The sequence below is a fragment of the Ctenopharyngodon idella genome, chromosome 5, assembly GCF_019924925.1.
Source record: "Ctenopharyngodon idella isolate HZGC_01 chromosome 5, HZGC01, whole genome shotgun sequence".
NCBI lineage: Eukaryota > Metazoa > Chordata > Actinopteri > Cypriniformes > Xenocyprididae > Ctenopharyngodon > Ctenopharyngodon idella.
This window is the reverse complement of record NC_067224.1, coordinates 26,933,054-26,959,003: the sequence shown is the minus strand read 5'-3', so window position 1 is coordinate 26,959,003 and position 25,950 is coordinate 26,933,054. Positions and strand designations below refer to the sequence as shown.

The following is a 25,950-nucleotide window of genomic DNA, read 5'->3' as shown; positions in this document are numbered from 1 at the left end:
TGCGCTCACGGAGGCAGTGAAAACCTCCGTTGGGTATATGCGCTCGCAGATGTCATGTGAAAACCCACATGCTGGCCTTACAGCACAACTGAAGAGTCCGAGCACCGCTTCACTCACCTCTGGAATGGTTTTGCACAGTAGTCTCCCACTTTGACGAGACCAAACTTCACCACCGAGGATTTTGTTTTTTTACTCTGGTTTATGTTTGTTTCTTCATGACTGACGCGCTCGGGAGCGAGTCGCCACCACTATGCGAGGTAGGAATACAACTGTTTGTGACAGCTCATTTGAATAATGAAGTCTATGGTGTCTTTATATTCTCATCCCAGAGTCCTGTCCGCACAGTTCGTCCATCTTTATTAGTTCTGTCTGTTTCATGAAGTCATACTGAAGTGAAGTGATTCATATGTGGTCTATGATACAGAACTCTGTCAGATTAATGTGCGCATGGATAAAAAAAAGTGTGGTGTGGTTGTGTTTTATATGTATGCGAGCATAAGACACCAGAAGAGAAATAAACCGCACATCATTCCCAGTCTCGTGTTTATTGAGTGACTTCCTCAGTTAATCTGAGACAACTTCACTCCAACTTTCCTAAAGAGTGGAAATTTATTTATGAGCCTATAAAGACTTGGTACTGAAAATGCACAATTATGTATCTTACTCTGAGCCTTGGGCTTTGAGCTTAATTTATGTGCATGTGAGAAACTGCTGCTTTTTTAGACTGTTGCAGGTTATCACATTTGGGAAACAGTTGCATAAAAACTTATTCGTGTTATTTTTGTGAGGTGGGTTGTATTTTAAGGCAGACGGTCAAACCACCACGGTGTGGGTAAAGTGGAGTTAGTGTCGTGCGTTCTACTGACCCATTTCCGTCAGTCAGGCGCCGCTGCGCGCTGAAAGCGTCGAAGTGCAGCAGCAATGTCTGCGCGAGACGAGTTCACACGCGTGGAGCAGCGCGCGCTTTGCCCATCCCACGCGCTCTTTTCGGACTTATTGCAGTTATACCTAAATAAATGAACGCAAAAGTGTTTGTAGACCTTTTGTAAAGAAAAACGGCCGATATGCTTCAATAATAAAGTACAAAAAGGAGAGAAGAATGTGTCTTGTAATTTTAATTTAAAAAAGTCAGAACACTTCAATTAAAGTCGTATTTCATGGTTTAAAGTGTAACTAACTAATGCTCTGTTATAATAGCCCACTGTAAAGATATTTTAATTCATATTCTAGATTATGGATGATATTTTGAAACAGACATAAGCCTACCTTTTCTAAACATTTAAGGATGTATAGAATATTTACAGTTCGTAGCCAGATCTTTATCACGGTATCGATAAATATATTAAGACTATTAGGCCTACCCAAAAAAAAAAAAAAAAAAAAGAAATACAGAAGTTGAACTACAAGCCTAATTAAAATATAGATTAAAAGATTTTGCTGATTGACAACTGACTGATTTAAATAGCTACATTTATTTGTATTGTAACCGATCTTCTGCTGTAATTTCGTTGATCGATTTTCGTTTCATAGTAAAATGTCAAAACAAATACAGCACACAGTGCACGCGCATGACATTACAAGAATCAACACATCCTTGTTTCTTTCCAATATGCCGAGTCTTGACTTTTTACAAGTAGCTAAAATCTGTAAGTTTCTAGGCAGCTTTTTTCACGCTTCTTCGCGTTGCAAGGGAAAAAAGGTTGAGTGCGCGTGCCCTGGCTGGGAAACACCAAAAACTCAGTTTCTCCATCTCTGTGTCACAACCTATACACGCCCCCAGAGCACCTCTCTGCTTCTCTCTTTCTGTGCCCCAAAGGACCGTGTCAGAAAGAATCACATCAGTATCTGGGGCCTCTCAGAGCCCGAGTCTCCGACATTGACATCAGCCTATAGCGCGGACATCATGATTTTAAAATAACAATTAAACTACTTCGTCGTGAGGTAATCTAATATACAAATCAAATCTTACAAACTTATAAAATATCCATTTTTTTTGTTTGTTGCATGGGCGTTATGTTTAGAAATACGAACCAGACATTTTTTAGACTAGATTACGGTCTACTTGTCTTTCAATGTCAGTGACAGAACGAAAATAATTGCTAATATTTGTTTTAATTAGTGATGGGATTAAGCAATTTAAACTTTTTTTAAATAGCTTTTTGTACTTACCCTACATTTTGTGTGGCTCAAACGCCTGGCAGAGAAACACTGTAGTCGATATAATGAGAAAAATAAAATTGCGTAAATCTTTTTGTAAGTGTTGATATACAGGTAGTAAAGGTGAAATATATTTAATAATTATTTCTAGTTAATGGTGGGTGTTGATTATCACACACTGAATCCGTATGTTTGTTTATAACTAATGTATCTGTCTGTTGATCCCACCTTTGAGCTGATTTATAGACGTGCACAACTGTTAGGCAGCAAGCTTTTTCTTAAAGGGCCAGTTCACCAAGAAAAGAAAGAAAATTTTGTCATCATTTACTCACTTTTATCTTTTTTCCGTACAATTATCAAAGTAATGGTGACTTAGACTGTCATTTTACCTAACATCTCTTTTCATGGAATAAATAAAGTCATATGGTGTATATGCTAAGATGGAATTTTCCTTTATAGGAAACTTTAAAGTGTATGATTTAATCTAAACATCTACAGTAATTTTTTTTCATATTTACTTTTTTTTTTTGTGATATTAAATATTAATTGTAGTAAATAGTTTTTATGAGAGGTAGAAAATGACTGACTACTAAAACTGTCTTTATGGTGACTAACACTGTTATTGCACTTGTTTGTTGTTTATGTATTTGAGGGTGTCATTTGTGTACACAGATATGTGCCCTATTGGTCAAAACACCAGTTTGCTTCATTGATCAGAGATGAACTTGCAGTGTCTTCCAGTGCATATATCTGATGGACTGTGGTACCCAATCTAGTAACTCTAGCTCTACATCCGCTCCAAACTTCGTCTTCTCCATTACAGTGCACAGAGCTGCTTCAGGGCTGGTGTTAGTTTTCCCACAACTCTGTCACACGCAGATCACGTTAAAACTGCGTTTTCACACACACACATATACAACACAATAAGTCTTAATTGTTTGACCGCTGTTTTGGTTGGTTGTCTTTAAATAACAGCACAGAAACATATCTGACCATGATTTTCACAAATGTCTCTGAGCTGCGTTGCCTTGCTGCTTTGTCCATGCTCATTTCAGTCCTTGCTGCACCCCTGAAACTGAGCAACAGACACAAAGAGAGACAGTTACGCATGAACTGCTAATGCCAATAGCTTTTAGCATCACATTGGCTTCCAGAGTGAGAGGCCATCTCTCCATCGACCTGCTTGACGTTGCGTGGCTCAGCTCACTGAAGAGCAGGATCAATATGCATGGCCCGCTCAACCATGACCTTTATTCCTACTGTAAATTAACATAAATCGTGTATATAGATATTATAGCTTGTGAAGTACAGGATCCAGTCAACAATTTTTTTTGTCCCATCAATGTACTGTATAATGTAGCTTACCAACGTGTTGTTTTTTTGTTCATTTTAAAAGTGTTTTTCATATGGCAGTTTGGAGGCAGATCAATAAGCACAGCGTTGTTTGTTTGTTTGACTGACACCATACACATGACCACATCACAGACATGGATTACGCATTGAAAACTGCTCCAATTCTCTAACCAGGCAGTAGGCCAATGTTAACTAAAATGATCAATAACCAGCCATTACTGCTACATCCAATGTGTTCAGTTAAATAAAAATACAAATCAAATCTTAACATATATCTGACTGTGAAACTGCACATAGAGTCTGTCCGATCTTTCAGTTTGAAGCCCAGGTTTGTATCGGTACTAATATCATCTGGTCAGTTGTTTATAGTAGCTGCTAGTTTTTGTCTTTTTGCTTCGTTGACTAATGGCTTGCACTTACGTAACCTCAGAAAGGTTACACAAAGAAAACCAAGATATGTAATCCCCAAAAGTGAGGCAGAAATAGAGTTGCACAGCCAGCACAAAACTAATCCATTCAGAATGTTGTGTTCTTTATTCGATCTATTTTACTCAGTTTTATCTCTGTTTACACTTTAAATAATAAATTCTGGATGCAAAGTAATTGTATTGTACATACTGAGATCAGAGGTGAACTTTACATTCTAGGTGACTACATAACACCAACCAGATAGTGTCTTGACATCTATTTCCGAGTGTGACCGTGTCGGCTTTTGTCCCCTGTAGTGTTTTTGTGAACATGTTTTGGTATCGACTGAGAATGTGTAGACTAGAGTGTGTCTGTTTGCAGAGCCCTTGTTTGAGATTGTTGAGTTTGCATGAGAGAGAAGCTCAGAGAGGCTAAACATGTCCATTTAGTGTTTTCATTTTGCCCTCCCTGTGGTATTTCTGCATGTTTTCTCTGCTTTGCTGCGTTTCAGTTTTATTAGTTCTCTTCAACTGGTCTCGCCCTTCACTAGGTGTTCATTCATTCAGTAATGTGTGCTTTGGAGAGTGGCACCTGGGGCTTCTGATATGGTGCAGAAGGGGAGCTGACACCACTGGGACCGTTCCTCTACATGACAACAATGTTGCTTCCTGAACTTACAATACGAATTTCATACAGGTTTTTTTTCCTCTAAGGTTTTTAAAATAGTGCTGGTTTTATCCCAAAGTCAGTTTAGTGTGATATATAGTGTCCAGAAAGCAACTTTCCACTGAAAGGCTTACTGTTCTACCTCAGGCATGGAGGAAGGAGAAACTTTGTCTTGCGCTTTAGAAAGAATTAAAACACATAGTTATGTAACACAGAAATCGGATCTAGATTGAAGCGCTCTCTCTCTCTCTCCTATAGTGTATGGGTTTGAGTGCCCACTGCTCAGTTAGTTTCCACTTCTTGCAGTTGCATCAGACAATTTGTTTGCACAGACTTGTTTGGTCATACATGTCAAGACAGACATGTCCACGGAGAGGTCTATAGAAAACTCACACACATACAGTGATGTCCAAAAGTTTGAGACCACTGCAAATGCTTTTTTTTCTAATATTATCAGCATCATTTGTGTGACAGTTTAAATTTCTAAGTATTTGGGGTTTTCCCCCTTTTACCTTAATTGCAGCAGCACTCAAACTGCATAAAAACCACAAGTTTGTGTAAAACCTGATGATCATGTTCTCCAGCATGATCTGAGAGTGATCCAGGGAGCATCTTGTGCTTCAGTGGAAGCATGAATATCTGACAGTGTGTACAAAGGGTCTCATGATCAATGCCACAAATTTGCTTATTTAATTAACAACCTGTTAAATACTTAAATACATTTTCTATTCATTTTTAACAACTTATTTCCATCTCAGACATTTAAACCTCACTGTATATACATAGAAATCTCATTAGCTCAGATCCATTGCACCTTCAGTCCTCCTGACTGCATGCACGCACTTACACAGTGAACTCTTTGAACCAGATTTTTAAAGCATGCTAATGTGATTATATCTGTTTTAGGAAGCCACTAGGAAAATTTCATTAGGAACGGCATTGAGTGTAAAGAGGAAATGTCGAACAAAAAGGTGTGTAACAGAAGAACTATTTGTGCGAGCTTTTGAAACAGAGGCCCTTAAAGAGATTTAGATGAAGAGCAAGAGTGATCTTAGAGAAAGCTTAAGACAGATAAGGATACTGAGATGGAGTGTTCAAGGGAGATGAACGAGACAGAGAGAAAGAGAGAGACTGCGCTCTCAGGTGAAGAGAGACCCTTAGATTGTGATCAATTTGCTTCTTACAGAGAGGGGCTCCTGGGGCCACTTTGGGGAAGGACCTCGTTACATAGAATTAAATTGTGGCCTAAGGCAAGCTATTACCATCCCGTCCTGAGAGGGAAGCTGTAAAGAGGCATGCAGAACGCATGCAGAACACACACACACACACACACACACACACACACACACACACACACACTATGAGATACCAACATTTTGATGGCATTTTGATGATTATCAGGCCAGTTTATAACTATAAATCTATATTTAGCTGCTGACAGCACCAGCCTTTTCCATAGCATGTAATGTTACAAAAATGCCATAAACCAATAAATATATAGGTAGATATTTTAAAATGGTAATAATCAGAGGCATGTCAGCTGCGGGAGGCACTCAAGAATTACCATGAGTTTTATCAAATATTAATATTCTAATTTGAGAGAGAATATTACTTTTGCTGTTTTCAACCCTGAACACTTTTGAATATAAAACCTGTTAATTCAAAGAATACCACATTAAGCATTTTTTTTTTAAAGTTACCCAACAAAACATTTTTATTTTTACAGTGTGTTGTTTCTGATTCATTAGCTCCTTATCTAAAGTCATCTTTTCTGCATTACAGTGCATCCATATTTATACTTCCTTTGACCAATCATGTAGGATTATGTAATTCTGAAGAGAGAAGAGTGAGAGAGGGCACTGTCCAAACACCCAGATATGACACGGCTATGCTACCCTTAGGCTGAGTGGCTTACTAACCCACTTTAACAGTTTACACACACAAACACACACAACCCATTGGTCCACAGTGACAGACCTCACTCTGTGAAGCTTTTGCATTCTACAGTATACTGCAACTTTCATCTAGAAACAACATATAAATGGTTATCAAAAACATAAGATGTTACTCGCCATGCGTACCTGTCTGGGTTATTATAGTTAATTAAAACTGAAACTATAACCATAGAATCATTTCCATGACTTTAATTAAAATAAACATTAACTGAAATAAAGTTAAATATTAAATAAACGTCACCTTAATTTATTTAAGCTAGTTGCCAATGCAACATTTGTCATCTGACACTGTAATAAGGAGCAGTGATGGTTATGTCTAGCTGACGGCTTTTCAGAGTGAAAACACTTGAAATTATTAATTCCAGCTTTGCACACACACACACACACACACACACACACACACACACACACAGTGTCTTAAAGGAAAGTTCAAAGGTTGATGAGGTCCATGAGTTTGTGTTGGAGGCCTGGCAGGTCATAAAGGTCAGACTTATGGAGCACGAGTCCTTTTATGGCTAGTCCTGGGTTCCAGCAATTCAGTTCTGTGAAATTCTGAGATAAAAGTTGTGGCTGTTCACACTGACAGTGATAAAATCACGTATTAGTGCATGTGCACAACACGTGAATAGGGTAACAACAAAATAATATTTATATAAATGAAATATAAGATATTGCTATGAAACTTTGCTAAGTTAGTGTATCATTATCATTTTTGATAACAAATTGCCCCCAAAACATGGTAATACAAAACATTAGACAAAGTATTTAAAAGACTGGGATTTTTTATAATGTTTACATACAATGTGTAAGAAAGAGAGAATTAAATATTATGTTCAGGAATTAAATATTACAAAAATCAATCTCTATCTTTTTCATAATATTGGAGAACATGTGTGCAAAGTTGGTTCCTTGATTAATTTATGTTTAGTGGAAGCTGAGATGTCAAAATGCTAATAAAACACAAATTTTGGTTAAATGCTTTTTAAGTACAATTACTGCAGCTAATTCATACATACAGTACAAAAATAGAACATAAATTCAACATAACTTTTTCAGCATTCATTTCATAAATGTTACAGAGTGAAATTTCTTCAAAAAATGCTAAAAAGTGATTTGTGAACCAAATTCCCTTAATTTTCCTGATTTCTACTTAGGACATACAATAAAATATGAACTGTATTTGTTTGTTAGTTTGTTTGTTTTTTAAAGTAATTAATACTTTTATTCAGCAAGGATGTGTTAAATTGATTAAAAGTGGCAGTAAAGACATTTAAAATGGTTACAAAATATTTCAATTTCAAATAAATGCTGTTCTTTTGAACTTTCTATTCATCAAAGAATCCTGAAAAAAAAAAAAAGTATTGCAGTTGCTACACAAATATTAAGCAGCACAGCTCTTTTAACATTGATAATAAGAAATGTTTCTCAAGCACCAAATCAGCATATTAAAATAAAAATATTTACATTGTTTTTACTGTATTTTTATTCAAATTAATGCAGCCTTAGAGAGTTTAAGAGACTTCTTTCAGTAGGGGAGTTTTACTGGTATCTCTTCCTAATGCTTTCTGTAACTAACTGCAATGCTGAAATTCAGTATTGTAGTATACATTGACTGGTTAAACACGCAGAGTATGTAGTATAGAGTGTAGATTCAGATATATGTTGTTTTATATTGTTCAAATGTTGGATGCGTGCCAGCGTGTCCCCTTCTGTAGCCTTATGGAGGCAGCCAATCACATCTCAGATCAAAGATGCCTGAGTCTGGCACAGCTGATGACAAGCCAATGGGGAAATGCCTGCAGCCTCATCAACAAATACTTAGAGATATAATCCCAGCAAACTCTCTCACACACTGTGGCGGAGCTAGATGATTTGGGAATATTGCTCATACAGTACAGAGCACTTTCTATCGTCAGTGTTCTGTTAGTAGTACACACTGATAAACTAATTAGTATAACTGAGATACTATTATAGTTTTTATTAATATTTTGAATTTGTTTTTAATTGTATATTTTTAGTATTTCAGTTTTAGTTATTTTTGTATATCAAGTTAAACTAAATGAAAAAGTGCCTTGGCACAGGGGCGTAGTTTGCAGGGGAGAACCCCCACCCCCAAACAATATATACCACGGTTAAAGGAAACATATAGAATTATTGGTAACACTTTAAAATAAGGTTCATTAGTTAACATTAGTTAACTACACTAGTTAACATGAACTAATAATGAACTGCACTTCGTGACCACCCATACTAGAATTTATCACGTTTTATCGTAGCTATTTATTGTTGTAAACTTTGACAAACTTGTTGTAGAATTTATAATAGATAATCTGTTAAGGGAACAGATTTTTCACTATAGATTTATATTAAAACTGTGGCATATTGTAGCTATAGTTTCTAAATGTGTAGGCTGCTATTTTTCATAAATAGTATAGATTAAAAAAAAGTTCTACACTGGCCTAAGCATGGTAATGAGGAGGCATCAATGATCTTATCTGTAATTGTAACCTTATTGTAACAAATGTAACAGTTAAACAATTACAAGAAAATGTGTTACTTTTTTATAAGGGCAAATACATCATAGAATAAAGAGCTTTAAAGTCTGGAACTTCTTTAATTATTAACTAAACAATTCGTTTTCCCCATGTGTAAAATGTGTTCTGTTCTAATGTTGACTGACAGGAAAAACCTGAGCTTCAGAAATTCTGAGAGATGACATAGCCGAACTGTTAAGGGGTAGGAAATAAACAATTTCAATATAAGAAAATGGTAAGTAAAGTTAGTTTGACTTCCCATGGGCACTTTGAAGTAGAAAATTGTGTCAAACTGATAAGGTTCCGGTGCTTAAATATTATAAAACACATAATATATCATATGTAAACAAGTAATTGTTAACTAGGCTATTACTTTTTTTTTTTTTGCAGTTATGTTATCAACCAATTTTGCATGTGTGGACTGTACCACAAAAGACAATTTTGCAAAAATAAATAAATAAAACAACCAAACAAATAAATCTCATGAGCATCTCAGGAGCAATAATTTTTTATATTTTTTATTTTATTTTATTTTATTTCAAATAACAATTTTTAATGGTTTTAGTTTCGGTTAAATATAATAACCCTGAATGGGGGTATGGGTATTATTACCCATAATGCAACCGTCTTTGTTTGACATAACATAAATGAAGGTGTCAAAGGGGCATCTGAAGCTGAGAGGTCAGTGATAAAGTTAGTCTATACTATCATAAAAAGTTTTACACAGCAGACTAAAAAGATCTACAGTGCAAGGAGGTGGCACAGATAGCTTCACCAAAATGGTCTGAAATGTACCGCAAAATTTAACCGCATTTAGTATATGTTAGCATATAGCCATAAACATTCATTTGAATAAATGTCATCATGTTAAACAGATGTGCTGGGACAGGAAAAGCAGCAGAATAACAGGGCACTTTTTTGCTAATCAAGGAGATGCAGAGCAATTGCATTCTGATGGAATATTAAACAATACTGGGATTCACAACAATATACGCTAATTATTAGCTCATTTACATGATTTACTAAAACCCAAACGCTAAGGATTTCATGTCAAGGATTATATCAATGAGCCAAGAGGCTGTCCGGAAGATTAGTTATGCTGTAGTGGGTTCATACGGATGGAGTGGGTAGTTTGGCTTGTTAGGCTGCATGTACAGAAGCTGATCTCTTTGAAACTTGAAGACTTTATAAGTGATATTTAAGTAATGATAATGCAGGAGGTCAGATACATATATCTGAATATTTTAAATCACTGAGTGGTGACTGGGAGTAATATCTCTTCTATTTCCCTGTGGAATTGTCCTAATTATTTTCTTAGCATTACACAGTGGGATCAATGTTAGAATCAGAATGCTAATGTTGCTGACAGTGAAAGCTGTTTAGTGTCTAAGTGCCCAGGGCCTTCATCTCAGAGTCCTTCCCTGAAGGAAATGATGTAAAACATGGATGAACACCACATGCTGTCGCAGGCTGCCCCTCTGCAACCACTTCCCCCTAGGCCCCTGTCAATCTGGACAATGTGCCACCTAATGGAGACAAGCTGCCATTACAGCTATCCTCTCACCCCAGCTCACCTCTAAATCTTCAAAAGCACATGCACATTTGTCTGTGATGGACAATCTCAAGCATTCTGAGTATGATTGCGTCCTCTAATGTTTGTCTGTATTAAAGAGACGTGGATTGTTGACATGCTCACAAGTGTGAGTGCTGAAGATAATCTCCCACCTACACGATGTATTAGTATCACTGTTTAGCATATCCCAAAAAGGCTTTGGAATATCATTGGGCCAGATGCCAAATGACAAAACAACATCTTATCATATGCATACAGGCAAGATTTACAACAAAGACTTCAAATGGCCTTCCATCTGCAGGCTAAAATTAAAAGACGGCGACATTATCAGTATATTCACCTGAAGGAAAGCTGCAAACAAGGTTTGCGGATATCTTTGAGGCAACTGCCAAATATGATCATCATCTCATCAAACTAATACACAAAAATAGTATAACATGCACAGGCAGAAATCAGAAAGAAGTTCTAACTCTATCACTTTATAATTTTCAAGACACAACTCAAGAGATGGTATTATCATTTAAATTATGACTTACAAAATTTTTGTATTGTTGGCCTTGTTGGTACACATCTGTCACCCAGACAGCTGGTATCGACAGCAAATATTTATTAGTGTTCTCCAGCGTGTATGGGACGGGTGTGCATGCGTGATGATAAATTAAGTTGCAGGGGTGCTCATATCCACTTTAATGAAGCTAATTAAAGAACTATTTAGAGAGAGAGGGAACTACTCATGGGACAGAAAAGAGCTTCATATCATTAGGAATCAATTATACAATCCACGTGTGTGTGTGTGTGTGTGTGTGTGTGTGTGTGTGTGTGTGTGTGTGTGTGTGTGGCTCTTTTTTCACTCACACACAAATTAAAGTAATAGTTTGCTTAAAAAAAAAAGAAAAAAAAAAAGAAAGAAAATACTCTAATGTTGTTAAAAACCTATATGACTTACTTTCTTCTGTTAAACATACAGTAAAAAGTAAATATTGAAGAATATCCTGGCCACTCTTCTCCATGTACACTTTTAAAAATAAAAGTTCCAAAAGGTTTTTTTTTTTTTTTTTTGGCAGCGATGCCATTAGAAGAACCTTTCAGTTTTTCTTACTGTGAAGAACATTTTATGTAAATGAATGGAAAGGTACGTTATGGATCCATCAATGCCACTAAAGAAACTTTATTTTTAAGAGTGTAATGAAAGTGAATAAGGTTGTCAAGCTCCACAATGATCCAAAGTATCATAAATGTGCTTCAAATGACTCATATACTACATTTCACTGCACAAGTCATTTTAAGTGAGACTGAATAAAGACCAATTTCAGTAACAATTTTTAATCACACAATTTTTACTGGATGGCTTCAAAAGACTTTGAATATAGTACATGAGTCATTTGAACTTGTTTATGGTACTTTTATGGTACCTTTTCGTCATTTTACAGCCCCACTGTCCATTTGCTTTCATAACGAGGGTGAGTAAACAATGACAGAACATCCATTTCTCAGATGTACAGCATATAGCAACATTATTGATGCAATATACACACAAAACATGTTCACCTTATGAATCTTTTAGTTCCCACTCAGTAACTTGAGTGTGCTAAGCTTCTGTCACTAACTTTGAGACTAGCATGTGTGCGGTTTCCGCAGCTCCTGTCTGTCCTCGGCTAAGCCTGCAGGGCTGAGCTCCTCTTAACCATGGAATCGCCAGCGCTGCACTCCCTCTCTTACGTAACCCTCTGATAGGCCTAACCCTTATGCGTAACAGCGGACAGGTGCAAGAAGCCTAGCACCCTGCAAGAACAACCACATGCTTGTTTTAGTTCAATAACAGCATCGTTTATGAATGTATAATGTGTGTACACTAATTCTGATTCCTTGGTTCTGCACTGATGCATTTTGACATGCAAAAAGCACGCATCTTGGTGTAGTTAAATAGAAAACAAATTTGCAAATCTGTAATGGTTTTAGCAACACTAAGACGTTAACATTTAAAAAGGTAGTTAAATCCGTCGCTAACATCCCTCTAGGTTTTTCTATTTACATATTTCATCTCGTCCTTTTAGGTTTTTAATCCTTTAAGGACACAGAATCTGTATAGCTACCACAATGACAAATGTGCAGCGTTGTTGTATTGGTAGGGATGGCGGTGACATCATGTCCTGTTGGAATGTCATGGTGGTGTGGATGATTGTTCTGACAGGCAGACTATACAGGCCTCCTACCCACAAACCCAGGGAGGCTGTGGTCGTCCTGGCAACAGTGACACAGACACGGACGTCTCCTTATTTCATATGACAGGTCTACACACACAGGCCCTGTGGCCATTCTCACACAAACAGACATATCCAATATATTCATTCAGACCAAAACACTCATATGTAACACACAAAACATTTAAACACACATAAACTGAATATCTTTAATCTGTATGCATTCCTTTAGCTAGCATGTAGACCCAAATCGACTTACTAATAGTAACTAAACTAGTTCTAACACAACATAAACATGCGCAGCAAAGCATATTTTATCAGTGGTCAATACTTCCATGGCCTAGTGATCTAGCGCCCTGCTTTTAAAGGGCTACAAATAACTTGAAGTCTGTTGTGTGCAGTTTAAGGTAAAAGAGTATTTTACAACACCGTTGTGTGTCTGATTGCGTTCACAACAGGTTCAAGTCTCTGTGCTTGTTTGACCCAGTTTGGCTCTGGCAGTGGTCAAAGTGGGTCATGAGAGGAACCGGTCCAGTGTTCTGAGTCTGGGGCCAATCACACAGAACTCACAGTCCTCGTTACCACACACAAAGCCTGAAGATTAAAGGACCAGGGCATAAAACACCATGCTGTATTATTTGACCTTAAAAGCAAGGACAGGGTGTGCTAGTTTTTCTTTTTGAAAACTATTTTCACATGTTTTAATGTGAACCACAGTCCCTGCAGATGATAGTATTAGCGCCTCAAGATGAAATGCAGTGATTACAGAGTAATTGATCTGTCTGAGGAGCCCTTAAAGTGTACATAACTCATTCTATAATGGAGTACAATTAAAACACTCAGGAGCATTCATAAGTTACTATTAAAAGTTACTAAATTGGAACAGATCAGGAATATTTATTTTATTTGCCAAGACATTGAAATGTAATAAAAATATTCATTCTTAATATTAAATTTACTGTATTATCTATCTAAAAGGTAATAAAACAATTTGCCAAAAATTATGACATTAAAATAAAAATTCCAAAAATTGCAATAATTTTTCACCCTAGGTCTATGGCTGCATAATTAAACAATTTTTTTTATTTTTTATAAAAATAACTTACTTTTATAATATTACTATTGTACTGTAAAATAAAAATATACATATTAAAGATTATATTTATAAGTAAATCAATTTGCCAAAAAAAAAAAAAATACATTAAAATGTATTAAATTATTCAATTATATTTACTGCAAGTTTTTAACATTTGTTTTTAATATTTTGCACCCATCAGCATTAACCTATCCCAGCAGAACACTAAAATGTTCCTCCTGGTATTTCGTTTTCTGGTAAAAAATCTAGCTACAGTTGTCAGTACTGCTTCAATTTTCATACAGAGGAATAAACTCAAGGTGACATTGTCATGGACACGACCTTGCTTGTGCTTCCCGTAGCTGAGGGTCATTGGGGGCAAACACCCACCCCCATAACCACCAAACCCACAGACACTGTGGCTTAAGTCGAGTGGGCTAGACTGAGAGAGGAAGAGCTACTATAGCGCAGACTAGTTAACGTATAGGTGTGTGTTAATCCCATTACATTGCTCACAGTGTGTATGTGCCTTTACAGCAAATATAAACTTTTTATTTTTTAATAAATATTGCACAAAAGTACATATTCATTCATAAGATGTGTACATATTCACAGTATGAAGAAAAGATATAAACTGGCCAACATATAATATATACACTAGTCAGTCTTATATTCTCCCAGTCAGATTAGCAGCACACACACTCACACACAGACACACACACACTTAACTAGAGATGCACTCACATTTCCAAAGCTCTGAGCTTCACACTGCAGTCTCGAGTCAGGTGTGTCTCTACAGTGCTTCTGTCTGAAAATGAAGACAGATGTTGTAGGTAAGACAACGTTTCAGGTTTAAAGAGGTCTTAGTTTGTTTTGCAGTTTAAAACTTTCACTTCACGTTCAAGCAAGTTCAGTTACATTTCATTTAGTACTTTTTTCTAAAGCAATTTGCTAATCTTAATAATGAATTTGGCAGGTAACAAAAATAGCCTTTGTGTTTTACGTATTTTGAAACTTTTTGATTTCTAAAAACATCTTATTGTTTGATTTTGTTTTTATGTATTGTCTTATTCTTTAATTCAGTTTCCTGTAAACTGTGATGCAGAGACGGAAATAAACAACTCACAAGTGAGGAAAAAATGTTATAATTTTGATCTAGAATCATAGCTCAGATGCATCTATTCTACGCTGAACTGATTTAATCTAAAGCAAAAATGTGTGTAAACTAATACTGCAGTTAAATCATAGCTCAAACTGCTCATTATTGACATTATAAGACATTATTAATATTGTGGTCATTTTTGGTGAGTTATATTAATGCACGCAGTGATGGATCTGGCATGGAACTCACTTTGTAGTGGTCTCTACTTCTAAACCATATCAGAATTGCATCTGAGACTGCTGTTGCAATGTATTTTGTTTCATTTAGCTAGGTACTTGTACTAATTGGGAGTTCCGTTGTTCCTAAAGTGAAAAAAAAAAAAAGTACAAGAATAAAATTACCCATAACGGTAGGAGAGAAATATAGCATTTGTTCTTTTTTGTACAATTTTTATGTCATTATAGGCAGATGTGAATTTGCGTTTGAGTGCAGGAAAGATTAATTGAGAATTGCTGCATCAGATAAGCCAGTTGAGAGCAGGGGAACAAGCATGTGTAGAAATAATTTAGGATTAGATTGGGTGGCTAATCTCTTTATTGTGAGTGTGCAGTCTCAGCAGGGAGATGGGTTTCTCTCTCTGTCTTCCTCTCCCTCGCTCTCTTAAAGGTTTTCTGTCTCCTTTTATCTTTTCTTTTACATTTCCTAGTGACACGTGCAAGAGACGGAAAGGTTGGAGCTGAACCTCACGGCCATGTATTTGTATTCGGTTCCTCATTAAACAACTTGCCATGTTCTGATTACGTAATTCAGTATGTACTGTAGCTTGCGCCTGCCTTTGCCTTGTACATGTGCAAGGTTGTTTTCATAAAGGCAGTATCTCAAACACTATGCTTAAAAAGGATAATGTAAGAAAAGATTTTGACATAAGCACAAGAGAGAATTCATTCTGGTTTACTGGTGAACCTGAGAGAAACATCAAGGGGTTTAGACTTTGAATCACCTCTCTCAGCTGGTCTCTCATGTCTATTTGTCTTCCAAAAACCACAGGTTACAAAATGTCACAATGTCTCGTGAAAATTGTAAAAGGCACATCCTGGTCCACTTTAAAAGTGACATCACGCTTAGAATCAAGGTGGTCAAGGTGCCATCTGAGAGGAGCACTTATCTACAGTCTTTATCACACAAACAAAGGCATATGGTTATATAACTGTATTTTTTGTTCATTTTTGTCCGTTTTCAGCCCAAATTGAAGTCATACCATGCAAAATCTGTGGAGACAAGTCATCAGGCATCCACTATGGAGTCATCACATGTGAAGGCTGTAAGGTCAGTGAAAGATATGCCTTTTCTTCAGTGCATTCGTTTCAGCCATCCATGGACTTCCAAAACGTCCTACACTGCAAAAATATACATGAATCATTATTTGTCTTATTTAACTATCTAAGCATTCTTAAATCAAGATAAACTTACTGAGAAGTAAATTTGCATAGGATATTAATACTTGTTTTCAGAGAATTAATGATCAAGTCAAGTCACCTTTATTTATACAGCACTTTGTACAATATAATTGTTTCAAAGCAGCTTTACAGCTTTTTAATTTTTGCCACTTTATTTGTAGACAGTATAGATATGATTTTTCTGCATGTATCATATCTCAATCTTCTGGTTTTGTTGTGTCCTCTGTAGGGTTTCTTCAGGCGCAGTCAACAGAACAATGCCTCCTACTCCTGTCCCCGTCAGCGCAACTGCCTAATTGACCGAACAAACCGCAACCGCTGCCAGCACTGTCGGCTCCAAAAGTGCCTGGCTCTGGGCATGTCCCGGGATGGTGAGAGATATAATATTCTAACAAACAAACATACTAATCAGCAGCTTGTCGACAAGCTGGATTGATCTTATTGATAACTTTAAAACCTGCACTAATCTCATTTGTCTTCTTTCACCTTCCCCCCATCAGCTGTTAAGTTTGGCCGCATGTCCAAGAAACAGAGAGACTCCTTGTACGCAGAGGTTCAAAAACACCAGCAGAGGCTGCAGGAGCAGAGGCAGCAGCAGACGGGCGAAGCGGAGGCCCTCGCTCGTGTTTACTCCTCCAGCCTCACCAATGGCCTCAGCACCCTCAACCACGAGATTGGAGGGACATACGCCAATGGTCACGTTATAGACATGCCCAAGGGTCAGCCGAACGGCGCTCCTGGAGGTTACTATGGCATGGACTCCACACAGGCCAGCCCGGATCAGTCTGGACTGGACATGACTGGAATGAAGCAGATCAAACAGGAACCCATATATGATCTCACCCCTGTTCCCAACCTTTTCACCTACGGCTCCTATCAAGACAGCCAGCTAGCACCTGGAGTGTCTATGGGGGAATTAGGTAGGACTAATAATGAAGCCAGTTGGAAAAGACAAAATTTCGTCCTCGAGTTGCATGGTTCATGGGTGTATGACACTTTCTAGTGAACACATTTACCAATATTTGATTTTCTTTACATTGTACTGTATTTAAAACTCAACTGCAGTCATTCCCTTCTTCTTTTCTCTTTACCAGACCGAATTGCACAGAACATCATAAAGTCCCACCTGGAGACGTGTCAGTACACAGCGGAAGAGCTTCAGCAATTAGCCTGGCAGACGCACTCCTATGAAGAGGTCAAGATGTACCAAAGCAAGGTGCGAGGTCACTCCCTAAATGAGCAAAGAGCTCAGTTTACATGCCAAACACTTCCCCTGTCCCTGCATCCCACTCACAACGGCAAGTTCTCAGTCGTACATTCATTTACATGCTTTTACACCTGGTGCTGACTCTCTCATCTCTCACCCTTTCACTCCTCTTCGCTCGTACTTCGTTCCCTCTTCATAGTCAGATTGCACGCTTGAGATCAGAGTTCATTAGAGTATCTCAGCCCCCTGGAGCTGATCCTATCCAGTTTTCGCACTGATATGAAGAAAAAGAGAAAGCGAGAGAGCTAACGGATTTAGCTAACGAACACTCAAAGCACAATAGGGGAGGGTGCCAGACGTACTACAAGCCCTCTTCATTTCCCTGTGTCAAATGGATTATGGGTAATTACCGAGAAGCCCTTTGAAATAGTGCCTATGAAGATTCGCTATACAGGGAGAGAATTGCAGAGCTCACAAAAGCAATTTGCTGATATCACATTTTCAGTATTCTGTGTGCTCTGTAAGGATGTTTCATAAATGGGAAACTACAGATTCTGCCTTTTTTGTTGTGATTTTTCATGATGAGCACTGAAAATTTCAATCATTACTTTTTAAAACTAAATTAAAGAGTAAAAGTGTACTCTACTACAGAAAATTCTATATAAATTTTTTTCACCCACCAATCAGAAGACTGGAGTAATGGCTGCTAAAAAATCTGCTTGGATATCACAGGAATAAATTACAATTTAAAATAGAAAAAAAGTGTCTGAAATTGCAATATTATTTCAAAATATTACTGTTTTTACTCTATTTTTGATCAAATAAATGCAACCTTGGTGAGCATAAGAGACTACTTTAAAATGGCAATTACTGCTATTATTAACAGAGAAAAGAAAAAAAATAATAGTTAGCATAATAGTTTCCCAGAAACATGCAATAACTTCTCCAGAACAAAACAGATGACAAGCTTACCTATGAGGCTTATGTGTGTGTGTTTCAGACACGGGACGTGTTGTGGCAGCAGTGTGCTATACAGATAACTCATGCCATTCAGTATGTGGTAGAGTTTGCTAAGCGCATCACTGGCTTTATGGAGCTTTGCCAGAATGACCAGATATTGCTACTGAAATCAGGTAAAGGACAACCTCTGACTGACTTTTTGGATCAACACTATGATTCTGAATGGCCAATTATTCACATATGATATAGACTCTATTGCTATTACACACTGGTTAAGACAGTAGTACTGTAAATACTAATTTTGTTATTGAAATTGGCCTGCTTAACACTTTTCTATTAAACTCAGGTTGTCTGGAGGTAGTGCTGGTCAGAATGTGCCGGGCATTCAACCCTCTCAACAACATGGTTCTGTTTGAGGGGAAATACGGAGGCATGCAGATATTTAAAGCTCTAGGTACAACTATTTCCCATGCTCAATCATTTATATTACAATTTATGCATTACAAAATGTACATGCTATAAATATAGTTTAACATTATGTTAATAAAAACAACTGCATTAAATTGTAAATTGATAATTCTGACATATTTACCTCCTGCAGGCTGTGACGACCTGGTCAGTGCGGTGTTTGACTTTGCCAAGAGTCTGTGTTCACTGCAGTTAACGGAAGAGGAGATTGCCCTTTTTTCGGCTGCAGTGCTCATTTCTACAGGTCAGACCCTCACTACAAACCTGTCAAATCTTAGCTGGAACATAAAGATATGTTCATTTATTATTAATGTGGTCAAATCAACATTTAGTACTTGTTTATTTAATACCTCTGACCTTATTGCTACATACCATAGCAGATTTACAGCAGTGTTTCCACAGCAGCAGATATTAATAGATAATTCTCTGCATTTCTAGACCGGCCGTGGTTAATGGAGCCCAGGAAAGTGCAGAAGCTACAAGAGAAAATCTACTTTGCCCTGCAGCACATCATGCAAAAGAACCATCTGGACGAGGATGCGCTGGCCAAGGTAGGACGTCTCAATTGACCATGACACAGTTCAGACAGGAATTGATCACAGGACTGATTGAACTTAAATAGATGCCGTTTTATCATGTTTAGTCATGTGACCCTTATTCAACTGTAACCATCTTTTTTTTTTTTTTTTCCACAGCTGATTAGCCGGATCCCTACGCTGTCGGCTCTGTGCACTCTCCACACAGAGGAGCTTCAAGCCTTCCAGCAGCTCCACCCAGAGACGGTTAACATGCTCTTTCCCCCTCTCTATAAGGAGCTCTTCAATCCTGACGCCGCTGGTGTCATGCCCAAATGACCCGACACGTTTACCAACACACTTCATTCAACAATCGACAGGCTGTCCTTGGGAGTTGTTGCAGAGAATGAACACTGTGTCGCAGCATCCACAGATTTTGCAGCCACAACAACAACAACAAAAACTCTAGGAATGTCCTGCACTTCAAAAATCCAACTCAATTTCACCGGTACAGTCATAAGAATGTATATATGCGGCAGCAGCAAAAGGCGCCTTCAGTTTGACAAGAAATGTACAGACTTTAGGACAATTTAAGCTGTCTATAAATTGGGTAAGTTAATTTGTTTGTTTGACTTCTCTCTTTTTATATAAAATATTGTTATATTGAAATGAGAAGGTGGGGAGTGCATTCAAAAATGATAATGTAGTCATTTCTCTAGTACAAAGCGGTATTCCAGTATTAAATTTTGTTCTGTTAATATTTTAGTCATAATTTAAAAACAAAGGTGGCCTGAAAGGCCCGTACCTTGTCTATGTAATTTTTCGTATTTGTTTTGTAGTTTTACCTGTACATAATATGTGAAGTTGAAACTGGTGTAAAGTTAACGGGGGACTAACTTTGTTTGGCCACGTTTTAAAGCCTTGTCTGGGCTATGTAGATATGTATAAACAGCACCACAACATTAATCCTACAACTAAGGATTTTTGAAGTGGAAAAATAATTGATAATGGATACTTTTCCATACGAAAGTATAGAGATATATATTTTACAAAAATTGTATGACCGATTACCATCTTGTCAGTCATAGCTGCAATAACAGTTTCTGTAACTGCTGAAAAACAATCCAGTCAAATGTGACATTATGGGAAGCCCTCAGAACTACATCGAATCTATAATCCCGTTTGCTCTAAATGCCTCAAAATGCTGTTCTTACTGCCAAAAATGTGAAGCTGCAGTCCTCTGTCTGTGAAGGCATAAATAGCTACTGTAGTACACAATTAGTTATATCATTTACTGCCACTGATATGAAGTCTACTCAACTGTTTTCTGCTGCCTTTATAGTAGATTTTCTGACTTGAGCAATAATTTCTAATCTGTCATTATGTGCCCAGGTCAGGCTGGGTCTGTGGTATTCTTAACCATATGCTAATTGTAAAGTACTCATCCTTATTTTGAACATCCATTTATTTACATATTCATTAGATAAAATATTTTCTGTGTTTGGCAATACTTAATTTAAGGTGAATATCTGAAGACATCTAAAATTAGTCATTCTATTACAAATTATTATTTTTTTAAAAAGATAACAGTAATGGGATTTATGTAGATATGGGTAGAAAAGCAATCAGTTGGAGCATTGTTTCAGGAATCATATTTTATCATAATCAAAAAGAAATTCTACAAAAATAAAATAAGATCCTACTGGATAAATGGAAATCCCTATTTTTCATGTTTTTATTTATGTATTAATTTTATTTATTTATTTATTTTTGGATAGAAAATTGCTTAATTGGGAATAAAAAAGGAATATAATTCGGATTAGGTGATTGTCTTGGAATTTAGCTGGTTAAGAAACCATTTTAGGAAAGCAGATTTAAATATGACAGCTTTAACAGTCATTCTTAAGCACAGAGATGTTTCCTGTCACTCAATACACTGAGCATGCTTAAATTGCTGTAATCCACTGTTAAAAGACTTTGTAAAAGCTTAATGCAAGTGGTAATGACAATCATCTTTGAGTACTCACATTGCAGTATAGAACCATGAATGCAGCTACTGTAGGAAGACTAGTAGCTCAATTGGAAGAATTCTAAATGGGCAGTTTAGGTTTGGACCCTTTTGGTCCAAAGATAAATCTCGTAAGTACCATCTCATACCACCAGGTGGAGATACTGAGAGCGCTTTCCCCCTTCTCTTGACCTGTACTCACAGGATGTAAAGCCATATGTCAGTTTCTGAAGGAAAAAAACATAAATACGCAAGCTAGGACATTCGGTTACACCGATCAGTGAATTTTTAGTACATCTTGATGCATTTATATTGTAAAATGCACTTGAAAGCACTTAATTACTGTATGAAGGATTAATAATACATGGTATTAAATACATGCACAAATGTTGTCTGCTGAGAAGCAATCATACTACCTGTTCAAGTCCTCCTACTGAACCAAACGCTCTCAGTCCAACTTTAAGGGAATGTTTCCAATTCCTTCAATGTTAGTTTCCTGTTCAAGACAATCATTTCTGGGTGCATTTGTTCTTGGCACCCATCTCAGGGACTTCTCTTTTAATGTTCTCAATAGAAAGAGAGTACTATTTTAAAAGAAATATGGACATTTTTAGGGAATTAAATACAATCACAGCGGTTTCTTCACATACAAAACCTACCCAGACAAGGCTTTGGTGTGTGTATGTATGTGTGTGTGTGTGTAAAGCGTGTACCCATCGTTGAGGGGTGAAACAGGCTCAATTGCCACACTGCATCGCTTGTTGCACGTCCCAGCAGACAGCTCTCTCTCTCTCTCTCTCTCTCTCTCTCTCTCTGTAAATATCAATGTGCAGCAGTGTACCAGCAATGGTGCTAGTGCTGAGCTCCAAATTAAAACATTGTAATTATTAAGCATCTCCTAAAATTAAATGGATTTTATGTAAGTTAGATTATTTATACAGAGCATGAATAAGCTGCTCTCTATCTATTTCTATGCTCATTACAGAAAATGGATTCAGTCAGAAATCATTTTAAACATATGATGAAGGCTTTTTGTATTAGACTGTGAATTGAGGACGAGAGGAATTTGTATCTATATGAAAGGTTCAACACTGTTAGGTACTGTAGCAATAACTGGAAGCATTTACTACAGTCATCTTTGCATTCTAAGATTATTTTTATTTTATTATAATTATATTATTATTATTATTATTAGCCTATTGTTGTTCAGTTATTCTTGCATGCTGGTTCATAACAATGAAACCTTTGGGCTTTTGTGTTTTCTTATGTGTTGCTGAGAGGGGGTGGGCAATGGGGGTCGGGGGGTTGGTTTCGGGCTCGTTTTTATTCTGAATGTTTCTGGGTTGATGTTGACTTAAAACACCACACCCTCTTCATTCTGTTCGAACACACTGACATAAGCACAAAGTATTTCTTACTGTGTAGAATAATATAAGGGCACTAAAGGTCAAAACATACTCTACGCAAGTATGTAAACGCAGACGCAAGCTCCTTTGGTCGTTGCCGCATGGGGCGTTATTATGGCGCGAAAATATATTTTATTGCGGTCTGTTTTCTCTTTTAGGTCAATTAGTGTCATGGAAGAGCTACAGTTAGTTAAAGTCTGTTTGTTTGAGGCAACTTACCTGAATGTAACTTTATCTCTCCCTTGAGTCTTGTTACTGCCGCCAGATCAATTTAAGAGCAAGTCACTCGCACATGCGCAGTTGTACGCGCACCGTTCGCGCGGTTGGCCTGCACATGCACGCGGACCCTCTTTATGACGAAAATTACGTCACACGCACAGCGTTCAGCGGAGTGTCGCTGAACGCGGACGGCCGAAGTATTCTTTGGGCTGTCAGTGCGTTGACCAAGCACTCGCGTCTGCGCATGCGTACGTTAAATGTTTTGGTCCTTAAAAGTTTACTGAAGACTGATTTAAGTCTCCTCCACTGTATTCTGCTAGACCCGTATGAATATATCAGCTAGGCATAAACTAGTCCTACACTTAACATGAAGGAAGTAACAGATGTCTGTGTGTTTTTTAGTTATAAACTCGCGTGCGACCACAGATGGCTAAAGTACATTCTTCTACTGAAGTACTGATGCATACTACACATTTCTTTTTTTGTTTTGTTTTTCTTTTCTTTTCTTTTCTTTTTTCTTTTTTTAGTTAATTAATGAATTAATGAATCAGAATGTGTCTGTCTCCCTGGATGAAAAAAAACAAACAAAGGTAGCATCTGTTACCAAAACCCTTAAGACTGTACTTAGCGTGCAGAATTTTTTTAATGTACTAAATATGTAAACGAAACATTTTTGTTTTCAAGTGCCATAGCTAGTGTGAAGTGAAGCTGAATGGCATATGGGGTAGATGCTTTACTGTACAACTTGTTTACTTGAGAAGCAATCAAAAAGTGGAATTCAGATGCAAGTGTGAATATTCAGACAACCAACTGTTTGTTGTTCATGGAGAACAGGCTCTGATTGACAGAACTTTAGCACATGTCCACAATACAAGTAAAGCACATGTAGCATGGGAGGGTGGGGGTTCTGTTAACTTGCCAACAGTGTGAGTGTGAGCTTATGTGTGTATGTATATATGTGAGTTTGATTGTAAAACAGTATATAAGTTAAGGGTGAATAGCACTTTGTGTGATGGACTGAATATGCTGAATATGTCTGCTTGTACTTGTAAGAGTGGGGGGCGGGGGGGGGGATGGGGGGGGGGGGTTGAGCTTGAGGTGCAAGCATTGTGGAATGGACATGCAAAAGTACTGATTAATCAAGACCTTAAAGTGTCTCCTCCATGTTGTATATACTAAGTGAAGGACTTAAGTGATTTTTGTTAAATTCTATATTTTATGGCTTTTGTAGACATTTCTTTGTGGGATAAAAAAATAAAGAAAATTTTATGGATGCAATCTCGTCTTCATTTCTTGTGTTCCAGTAAAAACATCCTTAAAACAAGATACATTTATTTTAGAAGCAAAAGTGTGTGAGATAAGAGAAAATTAATAATAATAAAAATAATAATAATTTGTTTAGATTTATGCTTAAATCCTTTTTAAAAATCATTTTAAAATAAACTTTGAATATATGTTTTATTTATTTATTTATTCTGAGAACTAGTCTTATTACCTTATGCAGTTATTGTATGGAATAAATTGAATTTGGAAGCAAAAAAAAAAAAAGCATTAGATAAAAAGACGTTTGCCAGTGGGCTAAGAAAAATAAAGATATATTATCAAGATATAAGATATAATCAAGATATATTATCTTATTATCTTGAAATAAATAAATAAATCTCGTTTTAAGGATGTTTAGATTTTATTTATTTATTTACTTTTTTTTTTTTTTTTTTATTCTTTTTTTTTTTTTTGGTAAAACAAGACATACTGAATTATATTTTGTACTCATAGGCAGGCCCAGATCTAGGATTGCGTAGTTGGTTAGGCTTGATTCATAGTTTTTTGATTGAATCCACAAGCAAATTGCAAACTTAGAATGATTCACTTCAAATCATAATGAAATTGTATTAGTTTTGAATAAAATGCATTTAAAATATTTTTATTACTTTCTCTAATGTGTCTTGAGCAAGAAAAAGAAACTACTTCATTGCACCAAAGTCAATGGAATTGGGAACATTAAATATATGTAGCCTACTGTTGAGGTCATAAGTTTATCCTTGCATAATCTGCATTAAAACTAAGAGGGATCATAAAAATTGCATTTTGTTTTTATTTAGTACTGCTGTTCTAAAACAAGCTATTTCACATAAAAGATGTTTATATAGACCACAAGAACAAATAATAACTGAATTTACACCAAAGTCCCAGGTCAAAGTTTACAAATTGATTTTTTAAAACTTGATTCTTAATACTGTCGTTACCTGGATGATCAAAAGCTTCTTGAGCATCAATGAATGTTTGCACCTTTCGTAATAGTTGTGTATGTGTCCCTTGGATCTCAGTATCATACAGTCTCTGTTAGAAAGAGTCAGTGAAGGATTTTTTTCTGAAGATCAAACACTGCAGGTTTTTTTGAAGAACAGTGGACAGTTTAACTGCTCAAGACAAACAAGGGACTCTTGAACAACTATCACAAAACATACATGGTTTATTTGGGTAAATTCAACTAATAATAATAATAATAATAATTCCTTACATTTATATAGCGCTTTTCTGGGTACTCAAAGCACTTTACATATGGAAGGGGGAATCTCCTCAACCACCACCAATGTGCAGCATCCACCTGGATGATGCGACGGCTGCCATATTGCGCCAGAACGCCCACCACACACCAGCTTATTGGTGGAGAGGAGACAGAGTG

General features: G+C 36.8%; 1 protein-coding gene and 1 long non-coding RNA gene across 2 annotated transcripts; one reads left to right on the top strand and one right to left on the bottom strand.

Annotated features, from left to right (window-relative positions):
* rorb (RAR-related orphan receptor B) lies at positions 1-24,542 on the top strand. The gene is made up of 10 exons (XM_051893645.1): positions 1-257; positions 16,265-16,350; positions 16,711-16,852; positions 16,982-17,401; positions 17,576-17,697; positions 18,689-18,821; positions 18,995-19,102; positions 19,250-19,360; positions 19,555-19,667; positions 19,812-24,542. The coding sequence occupies exons 1-10, from the start codon at positions 251-253 to the stop codon at positions 19,968-19,970; spliced, it is 1,401 nt and encodes a 466-aa protein (XP_051749605.1). The 5' UTR covers positions 1-250; the 3' UTR covers positions 19,971-24,542.
* Positions 13,906-19,373, bottom strand: LOC127512598 (uncharacterized). Its single transcript, XR_007930226.1, has 4 exons — positions 19,241-19,373; positions 16,283-16,421; positions 16,025-16,196; positions 13,906-14,730 (listed from the first exon to the last, which is right to left on the bottom strand). It is a non-coding gene; the product is annotated as an uncharacterized LOC127512598 (long non-coding RNA).
* Positions 24,543-25,950: the final 1,408 nt, after the last annotated feature.